We start from the raw sequence: 11527 nt of genomic DNA, 5'->3' as shown, positions 1-11527 counted from the left end.
GGCGCTTGTGCCCCCAGCATAAAAAGAGGTTATTTTCAAATGTAAGGAGTAGGACCCATCAGTGGCAGTAAAAGCAATTCCCCTAAGATAATGATACTGTGGCACGATCGATGAAGGCTCTGGAATTGTGGGGAGCAGTGGTGTGCTGCTTTGTTATCATTTCAGCATTCAGCTGGGAGAGATGGTAGCTGAGAGTCTGAAAGGTATCGCACAGCTGATACACGAGGGCAGTGCACTGGATTACTACTGAGGGAGAAGTTGATTCCTTTGAGCGATATCCTCACTGTCCCACTATGGTTGGCATGTGCCATAGCTTCATTACTTTGCTGAAAGAGCATGCACAGCATATTTTAGTCCCCTGCGTCCTCCAACATCATAATATTTTGGCTAAATAACACACATCAACAAGTTCCTGAATTTTGCAGTGACTGTAGTCAATAAAATCAAGGCCCATGTGCTACCAGACCAGCTCTTTAGGCCACTGTGCAGTGAAAACATCTGCTACCTCACACCAAAGTGTGCTGGCTTTCCAGAGGCAACTGTCTATACTATGCTACATTTCTACATGAGTTTTTATAGTTTATTATTGTGCTCAACCCATGCAGTCTCTGTTGCACCAACTATTTTGACGTATGCCACAACAAATGTTCTGTTCCATCTTCCATTTAGTTATCGAATACTTTTCTTGGTTTCAAAACTAACTTTTTGCTTCAAATTCATCAGTACAGATGACAAGCTATATGTAGTTCACAGCTCCAAAGCTGAGCCAATATATGGAATCTACTGGAGGTTTTCCTTGACTTATCGAGGCTCAGTTTAATAATGCTCTGAAAGAATTCCTCAAAACAACTCAATCAACACCCAGAAAGAAATTCAGTCGACTGAATTTCTTTAAAAATGATCATGAAACAAAACATTCATGTATATCGCAGGAATGGGAAAGGACCCAAGGTGAGGTATTTTGATTTTATTTTTTGATAGATGTAAAATAAAACAATATTAATATAAATTCCCATAGCTTTTTGCTAGTCCCTTATTTGTTTTAAGATGATCACATCACATGATTTGCGGTTCTTAGAAATGTGACAATTACAACACTAGATGCAGGAAATGACACTTTGATATGATTATCACCACACAACAGTTCCAAAATTAATTCTTTGGCTGAAACTATCCAAACACTTCCATCAAGAACTTCTTCTCCATGCTGTACTTAGCCATACTGAAATGTCTGCTGCCAATCACACAGTACTCTGTTGATCAGAGAAATGTTACAGAGCCTGCAGCTCCTTGGCCAGTTTTTCATCCAGAATGAATGGAGTTGGCAGTGTCCTCCCTCTCAGCAGAGGCTCCAGGCCCTGGCAGAAGAAGTGAGAAGGTGGTTCAATTGACAGTGATACTGCTCACACAACAGCAGAGTTGCTCTGTAGAATTGCTTGTTTAAATATGGTAATCTGACAACTAGTTTAGTATAAAGTCACATTTTCTCAAATATTTGGATCTATGGGCTCTTTCATCTTCTCACCTCTCCAAAGTAGGAGACCAGTGGTGAAATCTCACACTGAGCTGGAGAATTGTCTGCTGCTGATATACTACAGGGAATAAACACACACACACACACACACACACACACACACACATTTTTAGATTACAAAGATACATTCTTATTTTTCCAGCAACTTTGATTGGAGAAAATTTAAGGACTTACACTTAGCAGGATGAATACAAGTGTAACACATAATTTGTGTTCAACATTTCAGGATTTGCTTTCTTGCCAAGAGTTAGATAAGACTGATACCACTGTCGTATTGGTTTGTGAAATATGAAGCCAGGAGGCAAGTAGTTTAGCTTAGCATAAACATTAGAAGTAGGGCTCTGACATTATATGTTGCTGCAGGGGGTATATAGGAACATTTCCTCTGACCCAGCTTTAGGGGGAAGGACATTCCCATGTTCATCCAGCAGCTTGGCTCCAGCAGCCAGCACCCAGCGGCAGTGTTGAGCCATCAAAGAGTTCCTGGCCGTGGTCGGGCTGTCTGTGGCTGCCCCATCGGCATTTTTCAGAGGGGAAAACTCATCCTCTCTCAAAACTTCAAAAGCAACAAATTTCCTTCCAAAGACAGAGAGTAAAACTATCAACAATTTACAGACTGATATCATTTTATGTGCAGTATAACAATGTCAAGAGCTGAAGGTACAATGTAATAATACCTTGAGAATGGAAAGACATCAAAAACAAATTTCTCCATCTTTATGCCATTGGGTTTGGTGGGTTTGACTTGATTGCCATATGTGTCCACAAAGGGCACTTTCTTGATTGCAACATGTTGTTTCAGTTGGCCTTGAAAGTTCCTGTAAGACAAAAAATAGGAAATCAAAGCATTTTTTTACTTGACCCAACAAAATGCAAAGAAGAATTATATACAGGGTCCTCTGTGAAGTTCCACAGCTTTGTCATGGAAAAAAAAGTTTTGTAGTTGAGGTGTTTTGGTTTACACACAAAACTTGTTGACAGGAGACATTTATTGTTGAATCTGCAAATGAGATTGGCTGGCAGTGAAAAATACAGATCACCAGACCTTTCAAACTTTTTAGCTGGTTTGGCAGAGAATTTTTCTGAGCCAAATTAGTTAGAGCAGCTTACAGTGACCAGATTTTTAACATTTGCCACATTAGCACTATATTTCCACACACTTTGCTAATGAACCAGACAATTAGACTGAATTAAATCAAGTCTCAGTTTCATATGCAGGCTCCCTCTCTCGCTCTCCTGCTCTCTCTGTCTCTCACTCTCATTTGTATAGCACATCAGTTAAATGACACTGGCTGATGCACACTCACCCATTCAATTCAGATTTGAGCCATGTCACCAGATTGGTCTAAATGGGGTAATAGTGACAAACTAATGCAGATTTAACTTACTAGCATGTCCTTTCAAAGTTTTCTAGCCAATACACTGTATCTTTATATACCTCCATGAAGTGCCTCTCACTCCGGAATCTGCATTTACAAATCAGTCTAATTATGCTTGCTGTGACTCCTGCGCTATCAGAGAGATCCTGCAAACTCATTCAGTATTTGACAGTAAAGGCTCTTACTCTGCTACATCCTGCAGGAACGCCCTGGTAAAGAAGTGATTACAGATATTTCCAGCACTGTAGACCAACTCTCCTCCAGGCCCTCTGAGTTCAGCTGTCTCTTGTTGCATCTCACTGTATTCCACCACCTGGGAGATGCCTTGTACTCTGCAAACCACACCCACTGGTTCCGCAGGGTACGCCTTCTCCACCACCTGACACATAATAAAGGTGAGAGGGCAAATGGAAACAGGATTTGGACATTGTGTTTCAGTACAGCCAGTTTAGACCTGGAGGGGTGGATGGTTTGCCTGAATTTATTTTTATTATTTAGAATCTGAGAGTGCTGCATTTTTATGTATTTATTTTGTGCTCAAGCCACAAAGCGTGTGTTTAGTGCGCTCATACAGCCAGTTTTCTCAGTCAAGGATAGGGTCCAAGGAAAATATTGACAGGACTTTTTTGTAAAATAAAAGATTCAGTCTCTCTGCTCACAGTGGCAGATCTTTTTCAATACAAGGCTGAATGGACCTTTTGCACAGCAGACATGTTGATTTCTAATAGCAAGAAAAGCACAGGGGTAATAAACAATATTAATGCTCCTACAACTCCACTCAACACCTGCTGCTAGAATTAGAAATGACTTACTACTGCTATTAGTTGTATTGCTATGTTAGCAGTTAATACTTTAATTATCACTGCTATCATTACTACTACATTTTATATGGAACCCATGTTATGCTATGTTCGTCTCTCGCTAAGGTGCAAGGAAACGTTTTCATTTTCAAAACGTTTATCAGCAAAGGTGCCCTGGAGTCTAAAACTCACTGATCAACACATTGTGTTTCATTTTCTTAAATATGAACACAAACAGAAATGGAAATGAATGCCTCCCAATCAATGTTCCCCCTAATTTTTCATGTGTCTGAGCATACACACAAACTCTCTGAGAATTCCTTGGACCACTGTGAGCAACATCAGACGTGCACACTGTCGCACACTGTAATTTTATGTGCTACATAGTTTTGCTGTGTGCGGAGAAAGCGGGAGCAGTTCGCGATTGTGCAGGCGCGCAGCTCAGAGGGAACATTGCTCCTAATTCCTGTTCTGTATTTAAGGTACATAAAGCTGATATAAAACATCTCACTAACATCTACTGTCAGAAAAAACAAGTAAGTGTTGCACTATTCCTTTAATGCTCTCTTGTATATGTGACATTACTCTACCTTGGCTCCACAGTCAGCCCCTTTGCTCACACAGAACCCAATGAACACAGGGTCAGCCATCTTGACCAGGATGTTGTCCACACAGTACACATGCAGGTACTCCACCCCTCTCTTCTTCATGTCTTCCAGCACCTTATTGTCTACCAACGCCTGGTACAGACCACCATTACCATCTTACAGAGAGTGGAGAGGTTTTGAAACATCATCATTTCTTCAAATTATTCTCAACACACATCAGTGGCAGTTGGTGAAACCAAAGTGATTTCACTGATATTTGTGTCTGGGTCTGAAGGAGCTGATGTGAACTTACCTGGGGCCATGGCTATCTTTCCTTTACCCTGCAGGATGACCTTTCCATCAAAGGTCACTGCTGGGATCATCCTTTGCTCAAACATAATGATGTCTGATGGCTTCAGACCAAAGCAGTTGTTCTTCTTGAAGAACTTCTCAGTGGGAGCCAGAGTGAACTCACTGGTCATTATGTACCTGAGGAGTTGCAACAGGCAAAAGGTTCAAAATGTTAAAGTTGTACTTATTCTCAGTAATCTTGGTGACTTTATTTATCTTCAAACTCCTGCAGATTTAATCACTCTTATCCTGTTTTTAATCATGTAATATTCCTTAAAGTGGCACTGATCAATATTTTTATATTGACAATGGATCACATGACTACTTCTATGTGAAAGGGTTCACATGTAGTGACAAACCAACAAATCATTCTAAGCAGTTCTCCTCAGCCTCACTGAGCTTTTAAGCATCAGCTTATGGTTTTGTTTTTCTGGCCCCACATGATACAACTTGTTCTCATGTCTTTCCAAATATGTGATTTAAAGGTAGTTTCATCACATTAAATCATGAATTCTACTACAGTCAAAAGCCTTTAACATGACTAGTTTAGCTAATGCCAGATTTAACCACTGCCTTATTCATGTGACATAAACCAAATAACCAAGATGTTAGCTAATGAAAATAACCGATAGGAAACCACTACAAATGAATAATGCTGATATAATGCTAATATTATGACACAACATTTCTTGTGTCAGCATAAGCCTACAGATGATCAGAGTGGAGGAAGATCTATGGTATCTTACCATGGAACTGTGCATTTTGAGCCATGTTTCGCATCTGCCAGCTCCTGGATTTTATAAATGCGCTCTGCCTGGATCTGATACAAGGTTTTGTTGCTTGGTAGCCCAACATTATACATCCCTTTGGGATACTGAACACCAAGACGGGTCCCCTGACCACCAGCCAAGAGCAGGACTCCAACGCGATTCTCTGAGATTTTCAACAGCCCTGTCAAAAAATGGGAGTAATATGAGCAGCAGTAAGTCTGTTTGTGAAGTTTACTGATTTACAATTAAGGCTGTTAAACACACATTGCATTTATGATACTGTGATTTAAGGAGGAATTCCAGTGTAGCCGTTACCAGCCTTTGTGGCTGTGACTCTCATAGACAAGTAATGCTTATGCACAATCCTTTGTATCAGGTTGCATGTAACATACACAGTCATTTTTCATAATGTGCTGTTCATACTTATGTTTTAAATGATATCGTGTGAACACAACTGAACTTAAATGAGAGGTCAAATGTCTCTCTGGTGGAACTGCCAGCTCATAGACATTGGAAATAACAGCAGCTGTCAAAAAATGTAGAGGAATCAAATCAATCAAAAATACAACATGTAAATAAAGATGAAGTTTTATAGTAGCATAAAATGAATATACCCAAGAACAAGCAGAAACCTCCAATCTGTACAGAAGTACAGTACTTGAGTAAATTACACTGATTAGCTCTCAACTGAATGCGTCACATCACAGGTATGTTAGTGACAAGGAGAGATGTTCACGCAAAAACACAGAAATCTGACTTCCTCTTCCTCTTTTTTTCATTTCGCAATTTTTCCCAGTACTCACGAGCTCCCGTAATCTTCTAAACATGCAGCAGTGTTGCTAACATTCACCTTCGTTTTCCCACGCTGTAAGAGAGTTCCTGTCACTTTTCTTCACGCTGCCGATGACCTGTGGAGGGACCGGCTCTAAGTGTTGGTCCAGACTGGCAGAGGGGGAGGCTGCAGCCTTCGCAGCCCCTTCACAGTGATCCTTCAGTCCCTTGAGATCCAGTTGAGACAGTTCCTGTAGGAAACTGTCCCTGTCCTCCTCACACAGCTCCGGCAAAAACTGCAGGACATGAGACTGTCCGGCACTCTCTAAGCTTTGCTTCACTTCCTCCAGGGAAAGCATTTTGTGTCTCGGTAACAAAGCAGAGCGTATAGAAGGAAATCAGAGTATGCAGACATCCAGCTTCTCTCTCCCAGCAGCCGGCTGTAGCTGCTCTATGTGCGGTGTTTTGCAGGAAATGACTGCGTCTCATGAGCACCTCGTGACTACAGCTCTCGGATCCTAACAAGGATCCCAGTGTGACAGATGTACCAGGATATCCTGCAGCAGCGCTGTCGAACATGTCCGAAGTAGCTCCCTGCAAACCGACATCTGAATTCAGCAACTTCATGTGGAGAGGGCCAGTCTGCGGCTGCTCACACTCAGTGTGCTAAACAAAGCCTTTCCACTGCACCGCGGTTTATCGCAGGTATTCGAGCACATTTCTTCTTGCAGTTTTAAGCAACCGTTTCCAAAGAGCTGAGAAAACCGTTTAGTGTTGGTAGTAAATGTTTTGAATGTCAATTTAACCCTTTCATGCATGATGAAATCCTCAGTTCTTTGCGCATGTATGTCTTTTTATTCTTCTTTAAACACGTTTAAACATTTTTTTTAACCACAAGAAATGTTTAAAAAACAAAAATGTAGTGGACAGATGGTTAATTGTAATTTCCTCCAAATATAAAATCAATACTTGGAAACATTAACAATTGTATTACTCCTTAGATGTTACTTGATATTACCTTTTTTTTTTGCAGGGGTCTCCTTCTATAGAAGATTTGGCAAGATATTCCTGACTGGGGCTCAACATCGCTTGAAGAGAGAGAGAGATTAGTCACTGAGGTCAAGGGTGGAAAATCTATAAGAGTAATGGCAAAAGAGAGAAAGACTGACAGGTCAGCCCTGAGCAAGAGGGGAGAACAATACACCTACTCATGTGGTGTCAAATCCACCCCAAACTGCACTTCATTGTGATAAAAATCACATGATGTGATGGTGATGATGATGAGTGAGAATTGTTGCACCTTTTGTATTAAAATATTGTGGTATATTAGATGGTGATGTTGATGTGAAGATGATGAAGAGAAGATTTCCGCTGACACTGACTTACTTGTATATAGAAGTTTATTACAAAGTAGTTCAGCATCAGGACAAGCACTGCAGTAGCCTGTGAGAGGATCCGAGCCAATATGCATCTCTCTACCTAACAGCTCTAAACACCAGTATATATACATTGGTTGTTTACATGGTTCATAAGAAACATCTGGACCTTATTCAATGCCTTCACTTTCAAAAGGAAGAAGATGGGTGAGAGAAAACCCTCACCTTTAACCCCTACTAGTCTAGGTGTCACATTCTTAACTCTTATCCTAAACATGAACCCCAAAGGTTAACTTAAACATAGGAAACTCTTAAAAAGTGAAAACATCTGGAAACCCTCAAACATTCCAAAAAGGCAAAAACATACATAAAACATCCTGTATACCACAATATTCTGAACAATGAACTTGTATTTGGTTTGATATATATTGTTAAAGGTACCTTTAAGATCTTCTTTTCTGACGCTCAGGTGTAAGCTGGAAAAAGTAAATTGGTCCATTTGCCCCCAGGTGACTCCAATGACTTGGATCAACTTAGCCTTAAGTTTTTTTTTTTTTTTTTTGTTTTTTTTTGAGAAGTCATATTTTTATTGCCCTCTGTCATACATGCATTCTTATAATTTCCATTGACTGAAATAAAGGTAGATGTTTTTATTTGACTACTGTATCATTTTTTCTTTGCCTACAGGACAGCATAAGTAAAAAAATAGCTTAACTTACCCCACTCTCGGCTTAAGGAGGAAGAAACTCAAGAGTAAATTTAATAATAATGCTGGCTGTCGAGGTGGTGTCCAGAAAACGATGTGGGCTTTGTAGATCATTGGAAGAGTTTCTGGGGGAGACCTGGTCTGGTTAGGAGAGACAGGCATTCATTCCTACTTTTGATGGAGCATCTCTCATATCCAGAAATCTGACAGAGTTTATTAGGAAGCCAAAGCCCTGACAATCCAGAGTTCAGGCCAGGAGACAGAGCTGCAGTCTTACACTCTAGTCTCTGTGCCTCCTTTAGAGCAGTCACCCCTCCATTACCCCACAGAGACTGTGATCTGCCCCCCGACCATTTAAATTAACTAAACCAAAGGTCAACAAAAGAGGAGTTAGTCACAATAATCTAATAAAAATCAGCACATCCGCCTCAAATGTACAGCAAAATAAAATAATTAAATGCGGATTACTCAATATCAGATCTCTCTCATCCAAAGCTGTACTAGTAAATGATCTGATATCAGATCACCATCTTGATCTATTCTGTCTGACTGAAGCCTGGCTGTGTCAGGATGAGTATGTTAGCCTGAATGAACTCCAACCCCCCACCAGTCATATTAATACTCACATTCCCCGAGACACTGGCCGTGGAGGTGGAGTCGCAGCCATTTTCAACTCCACTTTATTAATTAACACTAAACCTAAACTCAATTATAATTCATTTGAAAGCCTTGTTCTCAGTCTGTCCCATCCAAGGTGGAAAACATTAAAGCCAGTTCTATTTGTTGTAGTGTACCGTCCTCCTGGTCCATACTCTGATTTCTTAGTCTGAATTTTCAGAGTTCCTGATCGAGTTTGGTACTTAAAACAGATAAAGTTATTATTGTAGGCGACTTCAATATTAATGTTGATGTCAATCAATGACAGCCTTAGCTCTGCTTTTTCCTCTTTACTAGACTGTATTGGCTTCTCTCAGTGTGTAAATAAACCCACTCACTGTTTCAGTCACACTCTCGATCTTGTTTTGGCTTATGGTATTGACATTGAACATGTAACAGTCTTCCCACAGAATCCCGTTCTATCAGACCACTTCTTAATCACTTTCGAATTCATATTGCTGGATTATGTATTATCAGCAAAAAATATCCTGACTAGAAATATTTCAGAAAATACAGTAGTTAAATTCAAGGAAATGATTCCCACTAACTTAGGTCCAGTGCCTCATCTTAATTTTGCAGAAGCTACTCCCTCCCAGCTTGATCATCTTGTAGACAGTGTTGCAGACTCATACGTACACTTTAGACTTCCATCGCCCCCCTAAAAATGAAAACAATAAAGAGAAAGAGGCAAGCTCCATGGTTCAAATCCCAAACCCGTTCACTGAAACAAACAGCACGTAGGCTTGAAAGAGTGTGGCGTTCCACCAAACTGGAAGAATCCCACTTAGCCTGGCAGGATAGTGTCAAAAGATATAAAAAGGCCCTCTGTAATGCAAGATGAGTAATGCTCCTATTACTCATCATTAATAGAAGATAATAAGAACAACCCCAGGTTTCTCTTCAGCACTGTAGCCAGGCTGACAGAGAGTCACAGCTCTATAGATCCACGCATCCCTATAACCCTCAGCAGCAATGATTTTATGAACTTTTTTAATGATAAAATCTCTACCATTAGAGATAAAAATTAATCACATCCTGCCTTCAATCGGTACTGATTTATGTCAAAACACAGGATCCATAGAGTCAGCTGCAAAACCTAACCTTGACTCCTTTTCTCCCATCGACCTAGCCCAGCTCACATCAATTATCTCAGCATCTAAACCTTCAACCTGTCTCTTAGACCCCATCCCAACTAGGCTGCTTAAGGAAGCTCTGCCCTTAATTTGCAGTCCTGTATTAGATATGTTAAATCTGTCCTTGGTAACAGGTTATGTGCTGCAGTCGTATAAAACAGCTGTAATCAAACCTCTTCTAAAAAAGCCCACTCTAGATCCAGATGTATTAGCCAATTACAGACCAATATCTAACCTCCCCTTTCTTTCTAAGATCCTGGAGAAAGCAGTTGCAAAACAGTTGTGTGACTTTCTACAGGAATAATAGTTTATTTGAGGATTTTTCAGTCAGGATTTAGATTGTATCACAGCACAGAGACAGCACTCGTAAAAGTTACAAACGACCTCCTGATAGCATCAGACAACAGACTTGTTTCTGTACTTGTCTTGTTAGATCTCAGTGCTGCTTTTGATACGATTGACCATCACATCCTTTTACAGAGACTGGAGCACTTTATTGGTATTAAAGGATCTGCACTAAACTGGTTTAAGTCCTATCTATCTGATAGGCTTCAGTTTGTACATGTTAACAACTACTCCTCCATGTACACAAAAGTTAGACATGGAGTTCCACAGGGGTCAGTGCTTGGACCAATCCTCTTCACTTTGTATATGCTTCCCTTGGGCAATATTATCAGGAAACACTCCATAAATTTCCATTGTTATGCAGATGATACACAGCTTTATCTGTCAATGAAGACTAATTAAACCAATCAGCTAGCCAAACTCCAGGCTTGTCTTAGGGACATTAAAATCTGGATGACAAGCAACTTCTTACTACTAAACTCAGATAAAACTGAAATCATTATAATTGGTCCTGAACACATCAGAAATACATTTTCTAATGATGTAATTCCATTAGATGGCATTGCCCTGGCTCCCAGCTCCACTGTAAAGAATCTGGGAGTCATCTTTGATCAGGATATGTCCTTTAACTCACATATAAAACAAACTTCTAGGACTGCCTTCTTTCACCTGCATAATATCACCAACATTAGAAAAACTAGTCCATGCATTTGTTACTTCCAGGCTGGACTACTGTAATTCATTATTATCAGGCTGCTCCAACAAGTCTCTAAAGACTCTGCAGCTGATTCAAAATGCTGCAGCACCATTACTGACAGGAACTATGAAAAGAGACCATATTTCTCCTGTGTTAGCCTCTCTACATTGGCTCCCAGTCAAATCCAGAATAGAATTTAAAATCCTCCTCCTCACATACAAAGCCCTTAATGGTCAGGCTCCATTCTTACCTTAAATAGCGTCATAGTCCCTACAATCCCACTAGGACATTGTGCTTACCAGAATGCTGGTTTACTGGTGGTTCCCAGAGTTTCCAAGAGTAGAATGGGAAGCAGAGCCTTCAGTTATCAGGCTCCTCTACTGTGGAACCTTCTCCCAGTTTCGGTCCGGGAGGCAGACAC

The 11527-nt window shown here is 40.4% G+C and overlaps 1 protein-coding gene and 1 long non-coding RNA gene across 2 annotated transcripts; one reads left to right on the top strand and one right to left on the bottom strand.

Moving 5' to 3' along the window:
* Positions 1-952: 952 nt before the first annotated feature.
* Positions 953-6687, bottom strand: uap1l1 (UDP-N-acetylglucosamine pyrophosphorylase 1, like 1). The gene is made up of 9 exons (XM_018701962.2): positions 6272-6687; positions 5398-5602; positions 4614-4789; positions 4304-4476; positions 3099-3292; positions 2212-2352; positions 1925-2110; positions 1526-1592; positions 953-1358 (listed from the first exon to the last, which is right to left on the bottom strand). The coding sequence occupies exons 1-9, from the start codon at positions 6549-6551 to the stop codon at positions 1272-1274; spliced, it is 1509 nt and encodes a 502-aa protein (XP_018557478.1). The 5' UTR covers positions 6552-6687; the 3' UTR covers positions 953-1271.
* Positions 6688-6748: 61 nt separating this feature from the next.
* On the top strand, positions 6749-8226 carry LOC127142773 (uncharacterized). The gene is made up of 2 exons (XR_007813821.1): positions 6749-6897; positions 7226-8226. It is a non-coding gene; the product is annotated as an uncharacterized LOC127142773 (long non-coding RNA).
* The last annotated feature ends 3301 nt before the right edge of the window (positions 8227-11527 follow it).

This window comes from Lates calcarifer, linkage group LG9 (assembly GCF_001640805.2).
Source record: "Lates calcarifer isolate ASB-BC8 linkage group LG9, TLL_Latcal_v3, whole genome shotgun sequence".
Classification (NCBI taxonomy): Eukaryota; Metazoa; Chordata; class Actinopteri; family Centropomidae; genus Lates; species Lates calcarifer.
This window is presented reverse-complemented; position numbering and strand designations above follow the sequence as displayed.